Below are 21,574 nucleotides of genomic sequence, written 5' to 3' on the forward strand. Positions count from 1 at the left end.
GCAAAATCCACCCCACATCACCGGCTTTCAGGGCAGGACAGGGCAGCAAAGTCTAAGGAGAAAAACAAGGGAGCCCAGGAGTGCCTTGGGCTTGATGACCTCTTTGCTTAGCTGTCCCAGCCCCAGAGGCAACCCATGGCCAGACAGGGATAGTGCCCGGGAAACTGGGGTGCTTACTCTTCCAGGCTGTTGGAGCCGGGCAAGAGCCACAGGGGAGCAGAAAACTGCAGGTAAATGTAGAAAGCGTTGAATAAAAATCACACCTAACAATCAGCAGCTGGGAGAGAAAACTAGGAGCATGGCTGGCACAGAGGGAGAGCTCTGGCAGGGCTTGGGGAGCACCATGGCTGACTGGGAGCTATTCAACCCCCTTCCCAAGGGGATTCCCTGCTTTCAGTGGTGTCTAGGGGCCTTCCCCTTGCAGACCTCCCTGCCCACAAGCTCCTACAGTCCAAAAAAATGTCTCACGGGTTGGTGGTGCTGAAGATGAACATGGAGCTGTGTGGCACCATTGCTTTGCCCGTCTCACTTTTGTCCTTCTTCCGCTTCTTCTTCTCCATCTCCTCCTCATCCTCTTTGGTCTCAGCCTCCTTTAAGGGGCTGGCTTCACCATCTGTCTTGTTGCTAACTGCAAGAAAGCGAGAGCCTTTGCCCAGCCTTGTACCGAGACAGCACCCTGGGGTGTCACTGCCACCTGGGCACATGCAACCCCCCAGTTTCTGCTTTGCGTCCCCATGCCATTAGGGGAAGAGCAACCAGAAGGAAAGAAAAGACACAAGCTGCAAGGATGAAGCAGATGAAAGGAGTTTTAACAAGGCCAGCTTTCAGAGTGCTGTTTAATTAATAACACTGTTTAAAGCACTCACCTTGACAGCAAGGTTGCTGTTAAGGAGTTTGAGTGGCAGCAAGCTGGGTGGAGGCTGTGAATGTGTTAGGAAAAACAGGGGATGCATGTGCTTTGCCCAGGCAGAAAGGAAGAGGGAAGGAGGGATCAGGCAAACAGGTGGGTAACAAAGAGGTAAGAAAAGGAGAAGCTCCCCAGGAGATGGTGGCACATCAGCATTGTGCTGCAAAACTGGGGTGCTGGAGGCAGGTGCTGCAAGAAGCAGCAAGGAAAGCTCCCCAGTTGATGGATGTGGATAGGAAAAGCCATGCAAACAGCTTTCCATCCCTGCAGGGTCCCTGAGGGATGGGACAGGGACTCAGGAGAGAGAGATGGGTCCTCACTCTGTACCACAGTGGAGTCGTGGACATCAATCATGATGGCGGTGCTCTCCGTGGCCTTCTCAGTGGTGGGGGTGATGGAGGAGAGGTCGGGCTCACTCCGGCTGACAGTGCGGCTGGCCTCCAGCAGTGCTTGCTCACTGGTGTCCGGGCTGCTGCAGTCCTGCTCCATCAGGCTGCCCATCTTCCCCCGGGAGGGCTCAGGTGCCACCTGCAGGGGGGCCCCCGCCTCAGTGGTCCCAACCAACTCGGCATCACTGACAGAGACTCCATTTGTCCTGCAAGATGGATGTGGGAGAAAAAGAGGTGCACGAAGGTAAGGGGAGAAGATGATAAGAAGCTGTAGGAACCAAAAGATGTCCTCCCTGGGTACCAACCTGAAGAGCTCCCCGCTTGCTGCTGTCTCCCCCTGAATCAGTGCTTCTGCTGCAACCATGTCCCTGCATTGGTCCCCATCCTGCACCCCTTCCGTGGGGCTGACCTCCTCCAGACTCATCTCCTGGCTGGCTGAGCGGCTCCCCAGGGTGCCAGCTGGCTCCTTCCCCTCCATCCGGGCTCTGCGGTGCCGGCTGCGCCGCTGGCTCTGCCTCATCCTGGCCCTGTCCTCGATGCCACCTCCTGCCCCATCCTGCTCGCCCAGCTCACAGTTCCCATGGCACGATTTCTGGTGCCAGGGCTCCTTATCTCGCTTGGCTCGGGGTGATGGGCTCCTCCTGTCCTCACCACTGCAGGGGTTGGCTCCTGGGACCGGCTGCTCAGATGCCTCAACCAGCGGCCGCTCGGCCTTGCCACTCTGCTCCTCAGCACGTTTCTCCAGGGTGATGCCATCACCTGGTTTCTTCCTACGGAAGATGCTGGCATGGGGGTTGATGAGAGGTGGCTCATCCTTGTTGATGCCCTCCTGGCTGGACATCTGCATGTGCCGGCGCAGCTGGCTGGTGCGCTGCTCCCACACCGACATGTGGTGCCGCCGGCGACGCTCCCTCCTACAATGGGACAGTTAGAGATTGGCGTCCCAGCCACCCCCTGTTGAAGTACGCACCCTGGATTCAATTTGGGAATCCCAGGGAGAAGAAAATGCCATCCCCAGGGCTATGGGCTGGATTTCTGCTTCATCCTCAGTCTTCCAGCATTCTTTTGGTGCTGGTAGGGGCTGAAAACAGGACTGAGACTGGACTTCTGTCCCTTCAGAAGGCATCAGGCTGATTGAGGACCAGTCCTAGTAGCCCCACAGCTGGCCTAAAGCTTTCAAATAGTGTGCCCAGCTTGCTGGAGCACCCAAAACCCTGGCTCGCTCTATCCCAGCCAGGCAATGACCACCTTCCTCTTGTGTGGTTGCCTAGGGACACCTTCCTAAATATGGGCAATGCCCTCTCACTGCACCTGGGGATTACCTCCTTGCACTGGGGATGTCTCTGCATCTCTTCTTGGAGCTGGGCTCCTTTTTGGAGCAGCAATGTCCTAATGGTACAGATGATGTTGCAGGGACTCTGACATGAAAGCCAACTTGCCAGCAAGAGTGGCAGTCCTGATGAAATCAGGGCAGTAAGAGGGGAAAAGATGCCAGGTACAAGACCTGGCCTTTCTCAGGTCAATAGGAGATGTCCTCACCGGGTGCAGGAGGCTCCCTCTCTCCCTGTGCTCAGCTACACCTGGCCAGGACAGCCTCTCACCCAGCACATCCCAGGTAGAAAGCCTGCCCCAAGGCTTGGGGAGGAGAAGTTTTGTCTGTCTGCAGGGGAAGGAGCTGTACTGGACTTCTCTGTGTTCCTGCAGCTCTGCTCTAAGGAGGCCTGGGCTATGCCATGAAACTTGCAGAGCTGTAAATATGCACACAAACACCCTGGAGAAGACAGACAGGCCCTTCCCAACACACCTAGGCACACAGAAACACCCATGAGTACACACATGTACATACACTGCTCACCCCCCCAAGCATGCGTGACTGCACATTCACGGGTAGCAGCACGCACCAACACACGTACTGCATGGCACACACACGAGGAGGTTCGGCACACACAAAACCAAGGCTGCACGCACGAATCCATGAATGCCCACGCGCACACACACAAACAGGGGTGCAAAGGAGCACACTGAATACAGGCACACACACATGACCCCCCGCCGAGGCGGCCAGCGGGGAGCAGTGTGCACTCCAGCCCCGCGGACGCACAGGAAGCACAGGAGCCACAGACGACACGCGCCCCCCCGGCCCACATACAGGTGGCTGCTGCGTGGCTCCCACATCGACATGTGGTGTCTCCTTCTCCTGTCTCTTCTGGGGAGGAAAAACAAATGGGTTCAATTCCCTCTTCACCCCTCCTTTGACTCGTGTGGGCAATACAGAGAGGTGTCCCCCCGCGCCGGGCAGCCGGCATCTCTTTGCCTATCGGCCGCCGGCTGCTGGGATGCCAGAGCGCAGCAGCCAGCAGTGAACACCCTGCACTTACGTGCTCACACACCGGCAACGAGCTGCCTGCCGGCACTCACACTCACGTGCTGCGATCCATTCCGTGGGGGCCACGGACCCTTCCCCACGCCAGCCAGCTGTGCAGCTGTGGCACGGGCACTGCAGTGCAGGCTGCAGACTCTCAGAAGCCCCGGTACATCCTTGGATATTTAACTCTTTCAAACTGCTCCAAATTCACTTCTCCCGAGCAACACATGGCAATTTGAAAGAGGAAGCAATGCATTAGGCCAGACCTGCTCAGAGCCATTGCCGTGGATTAATGCTGCCCTGAGACTGCAGAGGGGAGCATGAAGCTCCCCAGGAAAAGCAATGCACGAGCCCAGGGCTGAGATGCCGCAGAGCCCATCACCTAAGCAGCCCCAACGCAGAGAACTGTAATGGGGCTCTTGATGCCCTTCAATCCCACTGATTTGAGGCAGCTGGGGCAATTGAAAGCTTTATCCTTTGTATCAGCTCAGAAGAGATTCAAATATGCACAGCTCCAAGCAAACAGCCCTGAGTATATGCAAATGTGCATGCAGTGATTTACAGGTTTTGCTTTTTGCAAATGCTATGTGTGTGTGCAGGACATGCAAACAAATATATTCTCCAACCACATGGGACCAAGCACCTGCGTGCACGCAGAGCTCATGCAGGCGAGATGGCGGTCATCTCGCTGCCGTCCTGCGGTACCCTCAGCCCGCAGGTGAGTCACACTGGTGATTGCCTCCTTACGGCCACGTGCATGGGAACAGCCTGGTGCCACGCTCAAGGCAGAGAGCGAGCTGCAGGCACCCGAAGCAAGTGGCCGCGCCTTCAAATGCATCCACGCACCACGTTAGGCACCAACACATGACAGCATCTGCATGCGTCCATCTGGCCACCCACTCGTCAAACAGCCCCGAGCCATCTGCACCAACGGCACCCATGTACAAATACAATACTCTGATCGGCACCACAGCTACCCACGCCAACCTGGCCACGTGGGAGCACTCATCCCTGAGTGCCACCGGACCTCTCTGCAGGCAGAAATGCGTGTACCAAACCTGCCTGTGCCGGGTACCCACATAGAAATGAAGCCATCTGTGTCTGCACACACCCAAACACAGATACCAGCTTGGCTTCACCACTCTGAGTTTCCAACAGCCCTTCAGTACCAGCTCTGCTCTGGCTTGTCCCTTCTTGTGATGTCCCCACCATCCTTCCTTGGTTGCTGGCATCAGTGTAGCACTGACAAAAGCACATCAGACCTGATGCTGGAGATGGTTGCCCCCTGTGGCATCACACTCCCTTCCCTGCCCCTGAGAGTATCCATCCTGATGAAGGGGAAGAGCTGGAAAACAGATCTGTGAATATCAATACCTCCTATTTCAATGCCACTAGAACAACAGCAAAAGGTTAAAGAGATTTGTTTCCTAATCAGCTGTATCTGACAATGTCTAGAAAATGCTAGCAGGGGATGTGCAGTGTGGGTAAGCCCTTTAGTGCCCTCATATGTTTCATCTCCACTTCCTCCTCTCTCCTATCTGTCCATTCTCCAGGCTCTTCTGCATCCTAAAGTCATCTATTCCCTTGCTTTATCTGACATGTTCCCACTGGTAGCCAGAGACAGTCACAACACACAAACTCTGCCCTCTCTCCCGTAACCCTCCCAATACTTGGCCAGGAACAGATTTATTATGAACATCCCATTCCCAAAGGCAATTATCTGCAGCTGCTTGGGAGACCAGGCAGAGCTTACAAGTACCCCCAGCTCCTGCTGCCCCTAAAACCATGGGTGATGTATGCAGGATGGGGGACCATTACATGCCACTACAGACAAGCCAGGGATGGGGCTATTCCCAATGCTGCTTCCAACCCCTCCCAGCTGCTTGCCTGAAGACAGCAGTTTCTCTTGATAAACCTGCAAGCGATTCTGCCATGTACAAGCCTGGCTCAGTTTCAGAGCATAACGAAATCTAAAATTCCCTGGGAAGGGATTCTATTTTAAAAAAGGGAAAAAAAAAAATCCTTTCAGCTGTACTGAAATGTACTGTTTTGGGAAACAAATCAAAACGCCTTGTTCCAATGTTGACTTGGAAAGTTTTATGTGATTTAGACCATATGACACTGCAAAATAAAGGGAAAAAAATGTGTCTAGGAAGGAAAAAACAGAATTTTCTTCTGCTGAAACACAGATACAAGGCTTCTTAACACCATGCTGGGGGTTTATGTGGCTTGGGGCTATGTTTTCCTGCCCAGATCAAATTTCTGTGTGATCAGACCTGGTTTCACAAACCTGCTCCATCTCTCATTACTACTCGCACTACTCGCATTCACTACCAGGAAAAGAGCCCGAGGGAGATTTGTGACACGGCTGCTCCCTTCTCCCCCAGCCCTGGCTGCTCTCCTGCAGCTCTGCCATGAAGAAACAGGAACAAATATCACCCCTCCTCAAGAAAAACTTGAGATACATTCCTCCTCCCCAACCTCCTTTCCCGCCCCTAGCAGCAGCCCTGAGTGTCTGAGCTGTACATTTGGGGCAGAAAGGCTCTTTTAGCATATTTCTGCCATGCTCAAGCACTGAGGTGGGCAATTCCAGGTCCTATTGGGTGACCTGGACCCCACTCTGACAGCTCTCCGAAGCCACTGCTGCTCACAGGGAGCATGCTCCTAGATCTTCATCCATCCTCAGGAAGACACCCTGTGCAGGGACCTCTTTTTCTTGTGAGAGCTCCCACATCCAGCCATGTCAGGCTCCACTTCAGCTCTCCACTGGGAAGAGAAGCCCAGCTGGGCTTGCGGGGGCACTGGAGTAATCAGGGGTTGGGGGTGTCACTCACTCGATAGCAGGCATGTTTGGGGCAGACATGGGGCTGACTTCTTTGGCTTTCTGAAGGGCGTGCTTCTGGTTAAATGCCTCCTCTTCCTCCTGCTCATCCTGCAGAGGAAAGAGGGGACATGTTTAGTTGGATGCTAGGGCTTCAAGGGAAAGTACAGCCATTGGAGCCAGCAAAGGATGCACAGGCCTACCTTAGATGCCAAGGCCTGCAGGAGAAAGGGTACCTGTACTTCCAGAGGCAGCCTTTAACTAGTGCTATGGGGACACAATTTCCCCACTACACCAGATCTTACTGAAGGCATTAGCACTACTTAAACAAGTGAACCCAGCCCACTCCAGACAAGAGCCAGGCTGTACATACTAGAACAGCCCCAGGCAGCATAGACTAGCTCAGCCCTGCCTTCTTCACGGCCACAGGGGTGAGATAGGCATCCTCCAATGGAGTGGAAGGCAAGGCATCCGCAAATGACCCCAGCAGAGACTGTATTGCTTTAATTAATATTGTTGTGTCTCTGGAGCAAAAAAAATGTCATTAGGAGTCATTAGCACACATTCAGCTTTTCAAAAGCTCAGTGCTCTTAATTGATGCTGCTGGTACACCATGGGGGTCCCCCAGCCCTCTCACCACAATGCAGCCAGCAGGCCCTGGAAGTGCCACCTGCACCCACCACGGGAGGACAGGGACCCACAAACACCCCTCCAGCCAAAAAGCACCATGCCCTGTTTTGTTTGCTGCTAACGGGTCAAATTTACACTAGCGCGGAAACCTCCCAGTGGGCCTTAGGGACCTGAGTAATAGGCATGGGCTCTGCAAAAAAACAGGCACCACAGGATCCCCTGGTTCACTCCAAAGAGCAGCAATGACCCTTGCAGCTCTCACCTACTCACCATTATCCAGATGGTGCCCCAACACTTTAGCATTCCCAAAATATTTCCCAGCATGGTCATAAAAACAGCTAAGTCCAAAAACCTTCTCAAGCACCATCCCAAATAGCATCCTAAATCATGTCCCCTGCCCTGTGGGTAGATGGGACACAAATACTGGCACTACTGGAAAGCCTTCCCACTCCACATCTCCAGCGCACTCTGGCAAATAACCATCCCTGCATCAGACCCCATCAGACAGATGAGTTATTGTGGTCTGACTGGAGGCAAACAAAACTGGGGAGCTTAACAGGGAAATAGTTAAGCCACACTTGATGGGAAATATGGGTGTTCCTGGAGATATTAGAAGGTTTAAGCACTTTCCTAAATCAAAGTCTAAATGGCTTTGCCCAGTAATATGGGTTTGTGTTTCAGGGGAGCACTCTAAGTATGTTCCTGGAGAAAGAGCTTCCATTTTCAATTTGACCCAACCTCTTTTCAAGGTAGGCTGAGCTAAGGGACTTGCTGGCCCTGGCTCCAGAGTGAGGACAGTCACAGGCACTGTTCCCGGTGCCCTTCCTGCTGGCCCTCTCCTTCACTTTCTGCACAAGAGAAATAGAGCAACAGAAATGTACCTTGGTGAGCTCCTGAGCGTTGGCCAGATTGTCCACTGCAATGGCCAAGAACACGTTCAGCAGAGTATCTGTGAGCAGCTAAGGATGCACAAGCCATATGTTAAGAATGTGCGTGCCTGCAGCCACCAAATGAGAGTGGCCCTGATGGCTCCTCACCAGCTGGTGAGGAGCAGCCAAAGGGACAAAATCCTCACCCATCCCATACATATAGCCCTCACTGCACCTCCAGACAGCTCCTTCTCTGCATCTGGGATACACAGGGCTGCTGCACATATGATGTGTCTCCCTCAACTGGGAAAGGAGGAAGGAGCAGTATGGGGAAGGGGATGCCCCCAGAGAGAGTGATGAGATGGGGTTGTCTCCACTAAAAGCACAGCAGCCAGGTGGATACAGTTTCCAAACAAGGTGAGGACGATGAAATAGATGGAGGACCACATGCCTGAGCGAACGCCTCCCTGGGAGCGGATGCCATTGTACATCACCTCGTTCCAGTCTTCACCTGTCAGTATCTGCAGGAAAGCAAACCAGGAGCTCTGTCACCCACACCTTCCCATCACCTGGACAGTCCCCTTGATCTATTCCACCAACATGCAGGAGCCAAGTACAAAGGCCCTGTGCAGTGGATAACTGACTTCTGCAGCTGCAGCACTTTAGGGAGATGATGCTGGACACTGCTGAGGATTTAGGTCTCCTCAGAAGAGTTTCCATCTCTTTCCATTTAATTAGTTATACAGGAAGAGACAGGGATGAAGTGAGTTATATTCTAACAGCTGATGGAGGGGAACTTGTTTGATTTAAAGAACCCTTTCCAACCAGGGAGAAGCAAACCAGTGGTCCCAAGTTCCTTTGGCTGTATCCCTTTGCAGCTCAGCTCCTACCTGAAAAACTGTCATGATGGCAGCAGGGAAAGTGTCAAAGTTGGCTGATGGCGTCCCATCGATGAAGTTAAACCTGGAGGTGGAATTGGGAAGACATAAATGGGCTGGAGTACCAAGAATATAAAACCCCTGAATGCTGTGCTATCAGCCCTCTTGTGCTTAGGAGGACCTCTCCTCACTTTGAAAAAGGTCTCCTGAGCATTTGGTGCTAAAACCCAAAAGGTCTACTGGCCAGAAGAGCTCACAGAGCCCAAAGGCACTCATTGAGCAGAGGACTTCTGTTTGAGAGAAGTAGCAATGTTAGCAGAAGGCTGAGGGGAAAGGCTACAATCTTCCTAGACACCTAAGATGGTGTCATTGCTTGGTTTTAACACCAAAAGATTCCTTTTCCCCAGACATGAAATGACCTACCTGCCTCCAAACAGCTGCATTCCCAGCAGGGCAAAGACTACAATGAAGAGGAAGAGGAGAAAGAGAAGGCTGATAATAGACTTCATGGAGCTCATCAGTGAGACCACCAAATTCCTCAGGGATGCCCAATACCTAGAATACAGATACTGCTGGAGCACTTGCAGTGATGCCAACAGGAAAGCAGGATCTGGCTGCAGCCACAGTCTGAGATGAAGGGTGACAGGCATGTACAGTCAGTACATACTTGGTTATTTTAAATATTCGCAGGAGACGAAGGGCTCGCAAGACACTGATCCCAAAAGAGGTTCCCGGTCTGAAGATAGCCCAAACCACTTCGAAGATGCTTCCCACCGTGACCTGAAAAGCAGACATAGCCATGAGTCAAAGACAGGCTCAGGACAGGCTGTTGCAGGAAATCTTCACATGCCTGAAGATGAAGCACCAACTACCCTGCCCAAGACCTGGTGTCTCAGTCTGGCACAGGGAGGCTGTCCTGGTAAAAAGGGCTCCCCTGCTCACTGCAAGGACCATCCCATTCTTCTTCCCCTTAGTGCTTTGCACTGCAGATGCCTTCCAAACATCTCCCCACACAATCACAGCATCTCTGGGGACACCTACCCCACAGTCAAAGCAGTTGAAGGAAGAATGGAAGTAAAGGCGTGGCCCCATCCCGTACATCTTTAATGACATCTCCAGGAGGAAGAGACCAAGAAACAGGAACTCTGCATAGTCTGAAAGAGAAAACCCAAACATGCTACCCTTGGGGCACAGAGTTGCATGCAGCATCCTGCACACACCCATCAGCGGCCCATATAGTACACCACAGAGATGGGACAAATTGAGGGCCACACTCTTCCCCAAGTTCTCAGGGTCTGGGATGAGGGAAGCTTGTCTTTGAGAAGCTAAACTGCATATAACAGAGCATCAACCACACAAGTTAATCATTCAGGGTAGATGTACTAGTGTACAAGGGGTATGAGAAGATCAGGGACAGCCACCATGGAGCAGAGCAGCTCCTTAGCATTATAGACAGTGCTTGCGGCATCTGCAAAGATATTAACTACATGACACTGTAGAATATCAGCAACCTGGATTTAAATCATTGCACAACTGGAACATGGCCAGGGAAACAAAGCCAAACAGCCAAGAGACAGTGAAAAGCTTCTCCAGCTATTTCATGAAAATTACCAGGCAAGAGTCTGGCTCTTCACCTTGTCCAAAAGATGCTTCTCACCATGACCAGCTGCCATACCACACTGTGGCATGCTGGGATGCCAGAAGGCCTGAGCATGCTAATGCAGATTTGAGCAGGCCCACTGCTTGACAGGGACAATTTCAAGGTGAGTAAGAATAATATGGCTGAGAAAGCAGCATTGTCCCTACTGCAGCAGCTCAGGGGTAAACATGACTGCTGTGGGGTTGACCACACTGCACTGCAGTTAGCACCACGCTAGAATAGACATGGGTGTACTGCCTCCGAGACCTGACCATAGCCCACAGAGGGCTGGGGGACGCTCAAATAGGTGGTTTCAAGCTTGGGATCTCCATGCCGTGCTTTGCACCAAATCTTTAACCAGGGTTTCTCCCACAACTGGTCTCATCTCCTCAAATTCACACCTTTTCAGCAGTTACTAGATGTATTTCCAGCAAGCATTCCATCACCACTGCTCACAATTTTAGGATAAACCCAGCTCAGATCTGTTCCTCTCTCTTGACAAACATGCCAGACCTGAAGAACATTTGGCCAGTACAACCCCTTCACGTTTGTTCGCTGGGGTGAAACAACCATCAGTGGCCATGAAGCCAAGGGCAAAGCTGAATTAAATCACTGCATGTCGTCCTTTGTAATCAGCAGTGAACAAATGTAGTTCATGTTATTCCCCACTCAGCTCCATACAAGTGTGTCCCTGGTGAGATTCATCCCCACATGCCTGGGGTAAGGAGCAGCTCTCACACCTACACAAAGCCCAGGGACTCACAGAGGAAGTGGGTGAGCCAGGCTGGCTGGTTGTGATGGACGATGGCCACACAGGCAGTGTTGAGAGCCACCAGGCTCAAGACGATCCAGTAGAAGACCTGGGATTTCACCATGTGGCGAACAGAGATGCGCAGGAGTCGTTCCTTGTGCCGTAAGTAGGAGGCACCATCCACTCTGGCGCCTTTGAGACCAGAATGACTCAGGGGGTTACCTAAGGGAAAAGAGTGGGGACAAGGAGTTGGGTGCTCCAGTCAAGATGAGAGGAGGAGTTCAGTGCCTCAGCCTACCCTGCAACATGAGACCAGACAGATGGCTCACAGAAACTGCTTTTATGGGACAAGAATTATCCAGGTGGTTTTTGTGTGGCACAGTGGGCAGCAGGTGATTTCCCCCCTTTGCTGCCAAACTAGCAGAGATGGCTGGTTTATGATAGTCTCCACGTTATGGGTATGACTGGCAACTCATTAAGCTGGCAGAAGTTTTGAGGAAGCAAGCTGCAAACTTTACTGACCCAAGGTTGGATGAAGAGGTCTTCTTTGTGCCAGCCTCCGCTCGCCTACAGAGGAGATATCAACACAGTGTTCATCACTCGAGTCACGGTTCATGGCATCTGTCCGGTTCCTTTTGATGGTCGCTCGCCTGAGCACTGGGAAGGGAAGAGGAATGGGTGCTAGAGCCATAGTGGCACAACTATGTGGCTACCGACTCTGTTGGTAGCCAGCTCATTGGACCAGGACGTGGTGATTAGTACTTAGCTATCTCAGGTCTGGTAGTAAGGCAGAGATACTCAGGTGACCCTAGTCCAGAATGCTCCCTTTCATGGAACCAGACACCTCCTGGCCTCCACATTGTCTCAGAGGTAATGTCATTGATTCACACCCCCACACTGCTCTCTTGGGCTGAAGATCCCACTGGGGTATCCCCAGGCCTCCCATCACAGCTGAAGGTTTTCAATCTCCAGCTACGGGCAGGTAGAAGGAAGGGTAGTGAGATTTTTAGGAAGGGCATTGCTTGTCTTACCTTCCAAGGCTGAGGTCCCAGAATTTTTGTTTTCTTCAGCCAGCATGACTTCCTCTATGCAAAACACACAGCTCAGCATCAGGAGACAAGATACCATCAGCTGAACACATCAGACTTACTGCCTTACTTACATGGGCTGTCATGCCTGGATGGGCTGTCAGCAGGAAGTCTGGAAAGCTCCACCACCCCCAGCCCTCACCCAGGTCCAGGAGCCCTGAAGTGGGCCCTGGTGAGTGCATCCCCACCAGACTGCTTCCAGTACAGGTATAGCTGGAAAACCACAGTCACCGTTCACTGCTCTACTTTCCCATGGCCCACCACTGCAGGGAACTCCAGCAAATATCAAGAGAAAGGAAACCATGGCAGAGCAAAGCTCACAGCCATGATGCTCACAGCCTCCCCCGGAGATGTAATACACCTCATGTTCAAAATACAACAGTTTCATGCCACAGAACATGAGGTTTCATGTTGGTGATGTCCTTGCTTGCAGCCTGGCTGGACCTTCACACCATCTGGGACAGAGCTCACCCATGAAGCCAATGCCAGCATGTGAGCACCTGTGCAACTCTGGGATTGCACTGGATGATGTTCAGGGATCCCTTCCCATGCCCACCACCCATAACCAGCAGCATGCGGTGCCCACCATACTGCAGGGACCTCCCGTGGCCCAGCAGCCTTTACCCGCTTTGTCTATCCAGGCCCGGTAACCATTGAGCTCCCGCTCGATCTGCTGCTGGCGCCGTAGCTTCATGAAGGCTCGGCGGTTCTCCACTCTTTCACGCTCTTTGGCAAACTCCCTGGGAAAGGGCAGAAGGGGGTGGTTAGAGGAGTTGGGACTGAGGAGATGCACAGCCATCCCCAGGCAAAGCATGGCCAGTGGATGCATGAACGACCAGAGAGGTGGAGAGGCTTCTTTGCAGGAGGAAAGGCATGGATGCATGTGAGCAAACCCCCTGCTTGGTCACTCAGCCCTGCATGCCCCAGCTGGGACCCACTACTGCTCAGGGAGAGTGCTCCCAGTGCCACCTGCCTCCAGAACCAACTCAGCTTCTGCATGTCCCTTAGGAATAAAAACTGGGCACTGTGGGTAGGCAGCAAGGGGGGTGGAAGAGGGCAGGTCCTATCCGCCACTTTTACCTCCTCATCTGAATCCTTTTTCTTTCCACCTTCTCCCTGATGTATTTTCTCAGGACCTGAGAGTATTTTCTCTGGACTTCAGTGTCTCACACGAACTGTCCAGGTGTAATGACCAGACCAGAGAAGGACAACAGCTTGGCACAGCTCTGCAGTGGGCAGGAATGCAGGCAGCACTTCATAGGCTCTGTGCCAGCAAGGGCATGTCAAACGGTGATCAACACTGGCCAGAGATAATGCTGTGCCCCCTACTCATGCAGCCTCTAAGACACGTGGTGCACAGATGTGCTAGCATCCAGATGCTCATGTGCACCCCGAGGGACACACATAAACACACTCCTCAGTATCTGAGACATATGTTTTCACCTATAGCTCAGTCCAGAGCTGGGCAAAGACACCCATATGTAGCTAGGGCTATATACATCTTCTCACATGTAGTTAAAACACAAGACCATGCTGGTAGGCATGGTCCAGTTTCTGTTTTACACACACCTGTGGCTGTATGTAGAAGACCCAGGCAGATTTTTCATCCACCCTGTATGAAGCAGCACATGGAGCCCTAAGCATATATGCAAAGGCACACAGAGAAATTGAAATACCGAGCAGGAAACAGAGGGGTGGCAATGTAGGCAACCTCCCACCTACATCATGGGTGTAAGATGGGTCATATGTAAGATGACACAGCTGGACCTGCTTCTAGGAGGTCCCACACCCCATGCTTGCACACACCATGTACTCTGGGCATCCTGACTTTCAAGTTGCACCTCTACTGATGATCACATTTGCACACAGAAAGCATCTCTCACACCAGACATGCCCCCAGGACACCCTTCCTTGCAACAACACCAGGGGATGCAATATGCTGGCTGCGGTTCACACTCCCATCCCAAGCCCCAGCAGCCACAGAAGCTCCAGGAGCACACAGGAACACAGCCCGTGCCCTCAGCCCCCTCCTGGTTCCAGGGTGCTCTGAGGGAAGAGTGACTGCAAAGAACAAATGGCATCATTCTCTCTGCAAGACAAATGTCTCTCTCCCTGGAGACTAGCAGCAATCTCCAGCCTCAGAAAAATAAAATATTCAAAAGAACTGAAAGAATCGGTCTGTCTGCTGCAGAGAGAGTTCAAGTGCATTACCCCAGCTGAGCTATTACACCCTTAATGCTGTGTGGGCTTCTGCATGTGTGTGTGTATGTGTGTTTGTGTGAAAAGCCCTGAATGTTCCCTGCATCTCTTGTTTAAGATCCCCAGACAATTCAAGCATTTTTAATTCCACCCCAGGAAGGTGAAGCTTCCTGCCGCTCTGGCATTAAGCATCGAATGACTCTCCCCCTCCATCACTGGCTTTCAGACTGAAATGAGACTTTCTTCCTAGGGCAGGGAAGAGGGAGAGAACAAAAGACAAGGAAGAGAAAAGCAGCCTAAGTGGAGGGAAGGAGGGCGGGAGGAGATGGGGGAGAAAGAAGGACCTCCCACAGCCAACAGTGAAACACACTCTCAGTTTTGGATATGCCATGCAAAAAAAAACCCTCCTTGCATTAACTGGAGGAAAGGCAGGACCATTTTGGCTGTGCCATCACTGCTCACCAGCCGCTGTTAGCAAATTTCAAATGTTAAGATGTGAGAAGATGCCATTTGCAGCCAGAGTTAATGGGGAAGTTGCCTTTCTCCCTCTGGTTTGGTCCACTGGTCTTCCCATGTGCTGAACCTCTGCCCTGTGGGCCATAACCCCATGGCAGCCAGCACCTTGGCAGAACTTTTGCCAGCCAGGCCCTGCAGATATATTCTGCAATTGGAAGCACTTGGAAAGCTTGCCCTGATTTACGCCACCTGAGAATCTGGCCCCTCTCTGCCATCTCTTGCTTGCCCATCCTCCTCTGCTGAGGCTAGTGCTCCTTCTGCTGCATGGTAACAGAAGCCATCATCATGTGTCCACAGTAAAACCCAGCCAGAAGGATCAGCTGAGCCTCAAATCGCTTCTTCCCAGAGGAGGGAGCAGACCATCTTTTCCAGCACTCCCCTTATCAAACAACATTTTCTCCTACCCAACCATTTACTCATGGGGCCCTAATTTGTAAGAAGCTGGTGCCACACACATCCAGGGACAAGGTCTGTGCAGCTGCGGCAGCCTCTCCGAGGGAGACACTTCCCACACGCTTGATCCCTAATGGAGCTTAATTGCTTTTGTCCATTAGAAAGAGGAAGGGGTGGCAGAGAGGGGAGGGGGGGAGGGGGAAGTTAATCTCAACTTAATGAATTATTACATTTCAGAGTGATATGTTACCGAGCAGGGCAGCAGCGGGGGCTGGTGACATCTGAGAGTGGGTAGGCGATGATGACAGATCAAGGATTGCTCAGAGCCAATTTGCAGCAGCGGGTAGAGATAATACTGTATGTGAGCAAGAACAGGGCCAGCAATGGTGACTGACAGCTGCTTGGGAAGGCTCCAAGTCACAGGCAGGGCAGCATCACAGCTGAGGGAGTTAGGTCCCTGCCTCTCATTGAAGGGCTCTGTTGTCCAGTGTGTTTGTGCTACATCACCAGGGATGGCCCAATTTTGCCTTGCAAAGAGCCCAGGGCTGTGCTGCCCCATTAGGTCCCTGAAAAGGGGACGCAGCACTGTCTCTACCTGCAACAGCTCTGCTTGTCCATCTGGGTCTCCTGGCCCCAAATCCTGATGCTTCCAACTTGAAAACATCCACCCATGACAGCTGAGCAACACTTGTGCCTACCCTGTGTCATTGCAGTCCTTCTCTATCCAGCCTCATAAAGCCAAAGGCATGCAGTGTGTGATGGAGGCAAGCACTGAAGGTCGCGGTGGGAGCTGGGGAGCAGCGTGCCATCTGTCCTCCTGCACAAAAGGACACCATCCATCCACACGCTGTGCCCAGCCTGCCGGAGCGATTGAAGCACAGATGGTTCGCTCCTCCTCTGCCTGCAAATTCTCCTCTACAGCCTTGGCATTCCCCTCACATGGCCTGAGAGTGTCTCTGCTCCCAGCAAGAAACCTTGGGGGACACCACACCTTCCTCCCCAGGCCCCCACACTGTCACTCACACCAGGGTAGCCATCCTTTCACTACACTGTTGCACTCTGAAGGACTGGAGAGCCTAGGTCTGGTTTTAATGGGTGAAGAGCCCATGTGGAAGCATTCAGCTTGAAAACAGCCCCGCCTTTTTTGAAGACCAAATCCAAAACAAAATACTCAAGCACAAGGAAACCAACAACCAAAAAACACTTAAGGAAAAAAAATACAAATTACAGATACTGCAAACCACTTTTCTCCTTGTTTTAGAGTTTGAGTCCAGAGGGAACATATAGGACTGGTCACAACAATACTGTAGCTTCAGTGCTTTGAAATAACAAGCCAACCAACTTCAAAACTATCAAATTGTCACCTTTTACCACCATTAAAGATTCCTTCAACAAACCAATGACCAAGCAGGTCTTAAAACAATACAAGGCAGCAGAAAGGATGGTGTAAGAAAAGGATGCTGAGGATGAGGCACAAGTACCATGCTGCTGTGAAAAAACACATGTAATGGGATGTATAACAAGGAACACGTTCTGAAGACATCAGGTAATACTGCTGCTCTCTTCAACGCTCACCAGGTCTCAGTTCATGGCTCTGTTTCAGGTTTCAGCATCACAGTTTGAGGACAAAACACCTTCGACTCCAGGAGGTGAAGGTTATGGGACAGAATTGGCAACAGAAGGTTTGGAAAACACAGATGAGACAGGTGCAAACCAAGGGAATCAGATGGTATTTACCCAAGAGGTGTAAAGAAACTAAGTAAGAGTGTTGAACTAACTGTGCAGTCTGTAACCTAGTGCTTCAACTTAAACAGACGGTGGCAAGCAAGCAGAGCAGAACTGGCACTGCAGACCGGGATTATTGTACTGAACCAATAGCAAAGGCTAGAGCAGGGTGTCCGCAAGGTACAAAAACCTCTGCAGAGGGAAGATGTGCTTCTTAGGCCTGCTTTGAAGGAGGCAACAAGTTTTTGAATACAGGTAAATGCTTGATTTAAGTTCACTTGAATTGCCAGAAGAAGTCAGAGAAGATTCAAGGTCAGGCTGGACAGGGCTCTGAGCAACCTCATCTAATTGAAGATGTCCCTGCTCATGGTAAGGGGATTGGACTAGATGACCTTTAAAGGTCCCTTCCAAGCCATTCTATGATTCCTTAACAAAGCTAGATTGTCTCGAGAAAATCTTGTCATGAAACACTAACTGGTGAAAAGAAAGAATACAAGAAAAGGAAAACAGAAACATCCTATTTCTTGTATTCCCTTTTAGCAGAGGCTTTGATCATCCCCCTGTACTATGGCAAAATATACATATTTGCCACGTTGTGACAAAGCTGCAGCAAGAAGCAGAGCACACAGCTGATGATGTTGGAGAGAGCACATTTATAGAGCACTGGCAGACACACAAGTTGGGGAATGAAAAGCTGACAAGCTGTTGGTGACATCAAATTGTAAACCAGGAAGAAGCCAGGAGATACCAGCCCATTACATCACTGTCCCAGGGACAAATGCTGACGGTTACCTTCTACCTTAGAGAAAGCTTGATATTGTCTACCTGGGTTTTTCCAAGCCTTTCAACAGGGTTTCCCCACAGCCTCCTCCTTAAGGAACTGACACATTATGGTCTATGCGGTGGATGTGGAACTGGCTGACCATCCGCACCCAGAGGGTGGTGGTGAATAGCTCTTTTTCAATCTGGTGACCTGTTGCAAGTGGGGTTCCCCAGGGATTGACAGTGAGCTCAACGCTGTTTAATATCTTCGTAAGTGATCTGGATGATGGAATCAAATATACCCTGATGAAATTTGCTGATGATAGCAAACTCAGTGGGGCAGTGGACACTTCAGAAGGGAGAACCACCCTGCAGGATGACCTGGATAGGCTGGAAAAGTGGGCTATCAAGAATCTTATGAAGTTGCAAGGACACATGTAAAGTCTTGCACCTGGGAAAGCATAATTCAAGGGTGCAGCACAAGCTGGGATCTACCCGGCTGGGATGCAGCTCTGTGGAAAGGGATCCGGGGGGGTCCTACTGTACAGCAAGCTCAGTATGAGTGAACAGTGTGCTGCTATGGCAAAGAAAGCCAACAGGATTTGCACCAACAAGGGCATCACCAGTAGAGATAACAAAGTCACAATCATACTCTACTCAGTGCTTGTCAGGCCATCTCTAGAATACTGTGTTCAGTTTTGGTCCCTGCTATATAAAAAAAGATGTGGACAGGCTAGAGAGGGTCCAGAGAAGTGCCACAAAGATGATCAAAGAACTGTACAAGGAAAGGCTAAGAGAACTGGATGTCCCGGTTTCAGCCTGTATAGAGTTAATTTTCTTCCTAGTAGCTGGTGTAGTGCTGTGTTTGGGCTTCAGTCTGAGAACAATGCTGATAACACACCAATATTTTAGTTGTTGCTCAGTCATGCTTACCCTGATCAAGGATTTTTCAGTCTCTCATGCTCTGCCAGTGAGGAGGGGCACAGGAAACCAGGAGGAAGCAGAGCCAGGACACCTGACCCAAACTAGCCAAAAGGGTATTCCATACCACAGCATGTCATGCCCAGTATAGAAATTGGGGGGAGTTACCTGGGAGCCATTGATCACTGCTCAGGTTAGGCTGGGCTTTGTTGAGCAGGTGGTGAGCAACTGTACTGTGCATGACTTGTGTTTATTGGGTTTTATTCTCTCTCTCTTGCTATTCCCTATGATTATTATTATTATTTACTTTATTTCAATTATTTAACTGGTTTTATCTCAACCCATTGGGTTTACCTTTTTCTGATTCTTGTCCCCATCTTAATAAGGCAGGGGGAGAGAGTAAGTGGCTGCATGGTACTTAGCTGCCAGCTGGGGTTAAACCATGACACTGAGTTTGTCCAGCATTGAGAAAAGAAGGCTTAGGGTAGACCTTATCACTGCATTCCTGTATTTAAAGGGTGGCTAAAAAGAAGACAGGGACTCCCTTTTTACAATGAGTCACATGGAAAAGACGAGGGGTAATGCGTACAGGTTACTTCTAGAGAGATTCCAATTGGACACAAGGAAAATTTTTCACAAGAAGAATCAGCCACTGGAATAATCTCCTCAGGGAGGTGGTGAATTTCCCAGCATTGGACAGTTTTAAGATTTAGCTGGACAGCACGTTGGGCCATCTTGTCTAGGCCATGTTTTTGCAAAGAAAAGTTGGGCCAAATGAAACTTATGTCCCTTCCAATTTAGTATTCTATAATTCTATGACTGATTTAAATCAAATTTTATTACAAATACTTGCTGATGTCTGCCGCTTCCACCAGGTCCTAAACGGGCTTGTATTAGACAGGATTGCTTCTTAGCAGCATGAACAATTCAGAAAGACCTCGTCATGCTGGTTTGCGTTAACACCCCGCACTAAGAGGAGAAGTGAACTAAAATAGAGGCAGAAAGGACAGGCAATGACAACATGAAGACACAGGGAGAAGGCAGCCCAAATCAGAAACTGTCTCCAAAAAGTGGGGAAAGGACAGAACGTCTCAAGATGAGGAGCTACCAAAAGAAAAACCAAGACTCCCAGCACTAAGTTGCTCTTTTTATAAACTGGCTCCTCAAAAATACATGGGCCATTGTGGCTCCATACAGGGCCCATAGCAGCAGGGACAGGGTCACTATTAGCTAGCTGTGTTATAGGATCTCTTGGGTCCAGGCTTTGTGCAGCCCTGAACATGAAGCTCAGAAAGTCAAATAACTGGTATGACAGAGATCCAAAGCAGCAATGGAGACACTAAAATCACTCAAAGCAGTGAGAAACACAAGAGAGCTCAGACTTTGCATCTGCTGATGGGGAACCCAGCCCAGGACAGCAAGAACCCAGACTGAACAGCAAGGACTTTAAATATCTCCTGTCTCCAGTAATTCCTGTTTCTTAGCTTCAATCAACAGGCTCTCATTCATCCAAAAGGGAGCCACCAACATTGCAGTTGTAGAGTCTCAGTTTCAACATTTTTCCGAGGGTAACAACACTGAGGTTCACATCTCTGTCCCCATTGCTCAAAGAAGTCTGTGGTTTGCAATGTTGCACAAAAGACAGCAATAACATGGTCAAGCTATTTGCAAGAAAGCTACAGAAAGGTGGCAGAGGGTCTGGTAGCTCCAGCAGTAAGAAGCAGAGATGGAAGCTCTGGATTTTATTTCGTTCTTACCAGGCAGGGCTGGTATGAGAGGCAGAGCTTCACTGCCTGAAGAGCCCCGGGCTTTGTTCACAATCACTCCCACTGGCTCATGCAGCGTTGGAAAAATGTCACTTGTTCCCTTCCCTCCTATGCTCCAGTTTTTATCCTCAGTAAGCAGAGAACAGTTTTATAGTCCCCCTTTGCAAGTGACAGTGATCTGCAGATGAAAGGTGCATGGCCAGTACTGCAAAGTGAGTTATAGCATGGAAAAAAATCACCAAATTCCAACATTTCATCACATTAACTTCCCAGGAACTTCCAAATACTCTAATTGATACCTTCAACACACAAATACAATGAATTCAGAACCAACTATCAAACATGAAATCCACAATGCAACTGCCAGATACGTCACTTCACCACTGCAAAACAGACAGCCAGCTATGATGTACAAAGAAGTGATAACACTGTGTGATTCATTTGGGGCATCCTGTCTACTTCACCCAGCAGGATTGCCCATTACCCCTTGTAAGGATGGAGTCGGTCATGGAGGAACTGGGCATCTCCAAAGCCATCTGCCAAGTCAAAGAGCCACAACCATGGCCACGATTGCCGTCATGAACCAGGAGGACAGAAACTACAAGATGATCTGAAACAAACAACTCCGAAAGCAGTCTGTAAGCAAGAACTATCTGTCAAGCGCTCTGTCAAGAGGATCAAAATCAAGCCTTTTCACCCACAGACAATGGGCAGTCCACAGAGCAGGTTTGCAAGAAGGCGCAAATAAGAGCAAATCTGAAGCAATTGAGACACCCTAGTAAATAATTTGTGAAGAGAAATCAAAGGGGAAAGTCATTGAGTCATCATTTTGGTTTGGATTTTTTTTTTTAATCTCGTCCAGCTGGCTGTAAAAGGAGTTGTTCCCTGTAACACCAGAGGATACAGCACACCAGACACATGCATCTCTTGTCAGGCAGCCTGTTTGCAAAGGGCC

The 21,574-nt window shown here is 50.5% G+C and overlaps 2 protein-coding genes across 12 annotated transcripts in view; one reads left to right on the top strand and one right to left on the bottom strand.

Annotated features, from left to right (window-relative positions):
• The window catches only part of LOC133268612 (regulator of G-protein signaling 16-like), a 427,729-nt gene that overhangs the window by 207,427 nt on the left and 198,728 nt on the right, over nt 1-21,574 (top strand). The window lies entirely within an intron of this gene.
• Nucleotides 1-21,574, bottom strand: part of CACNA1E (calcium voltage-gated channel subunit alpha1 E) — a 114,693-nt gene that overhangs the window by 36,205 nt on the left and 56,914 nt on the right. For 7 of the 11 annotated variants that reach the window (XM_061451974.1, XM_061451969.1, XM_061451970.1 and 4 more), the window contains 15 exons: nt 12,962-13,077; nt 12,281-12,334; nt 11,772-11,906; nt 11,262-11,471; nt 9,901-10,013; nt 9,527-9,639; nt 9,283-9,414; nt 8,872-8,944; nt 8,385-8,502; nt 7,994-8,061; nt 6,496-6,593; nt 3,446-3,502; nt 1,602-2,210; nt 1,228-1,502; nt 469-628 (listed from right to left, as the gene is read on the bottom strand). In XM_061451974.1, the coding sequence (XP_061307958.1) occupies nt 469-628; nt 1,228-1,502; nt 1,602-2,210; nt 3,446-3,502; nt 6,496-6,593; nt 7,994-8,061; nt 8,385-8,502; nt 8,872-8,944; nt 9,283-9,414; nt 9,527-9,639; nt 9,901-10,013; nt 11,262-11,471; nt 11,772-11,906; nt 12,281-12,334; nt 12,962-13,077 (2,331 nt within the window). The remainder of the gene's footprint in view (nt 1-468; nt 629-1,227; nt 1,503-1,601; nt 2,211-3,445; nt 3,503-6,495; nt 6,594-7,993; nt 8,062-8,384; nt 8,503-8,871; nt 8,945-9,282; nt 9,415-9,526; nt 9,640-9,900; nt 10,014-11,261; nt 11,472-11,771; nt 11,907-12,280; nt 12,335-12,961; nt 13,078-21,574) is intronic. The other 4 variants (XM_061451972.1, XM_061451973.1, XM_061451966.1 and 1 more) reach the window with 2 other exon arrangements.

This window comes from Pezoporus flaviventris, unplaced genomic scaffold, assembly GCF_033815535.1.
Source record: "Pezoporus flaviventris isolate CSIRO_AGI_PZ_B2104156 unplaced genomic scaffold, CSIRO_AGI_Pfla_v1 ptg000013l, whole genome shotgun sequence".
Taxonomy (NCBI): Eukaryota; Metazoa; Chordata; class Aves; order Psittaciformes; family Psittacidae; genus Pezoporus; species Pezoporus flaviventris.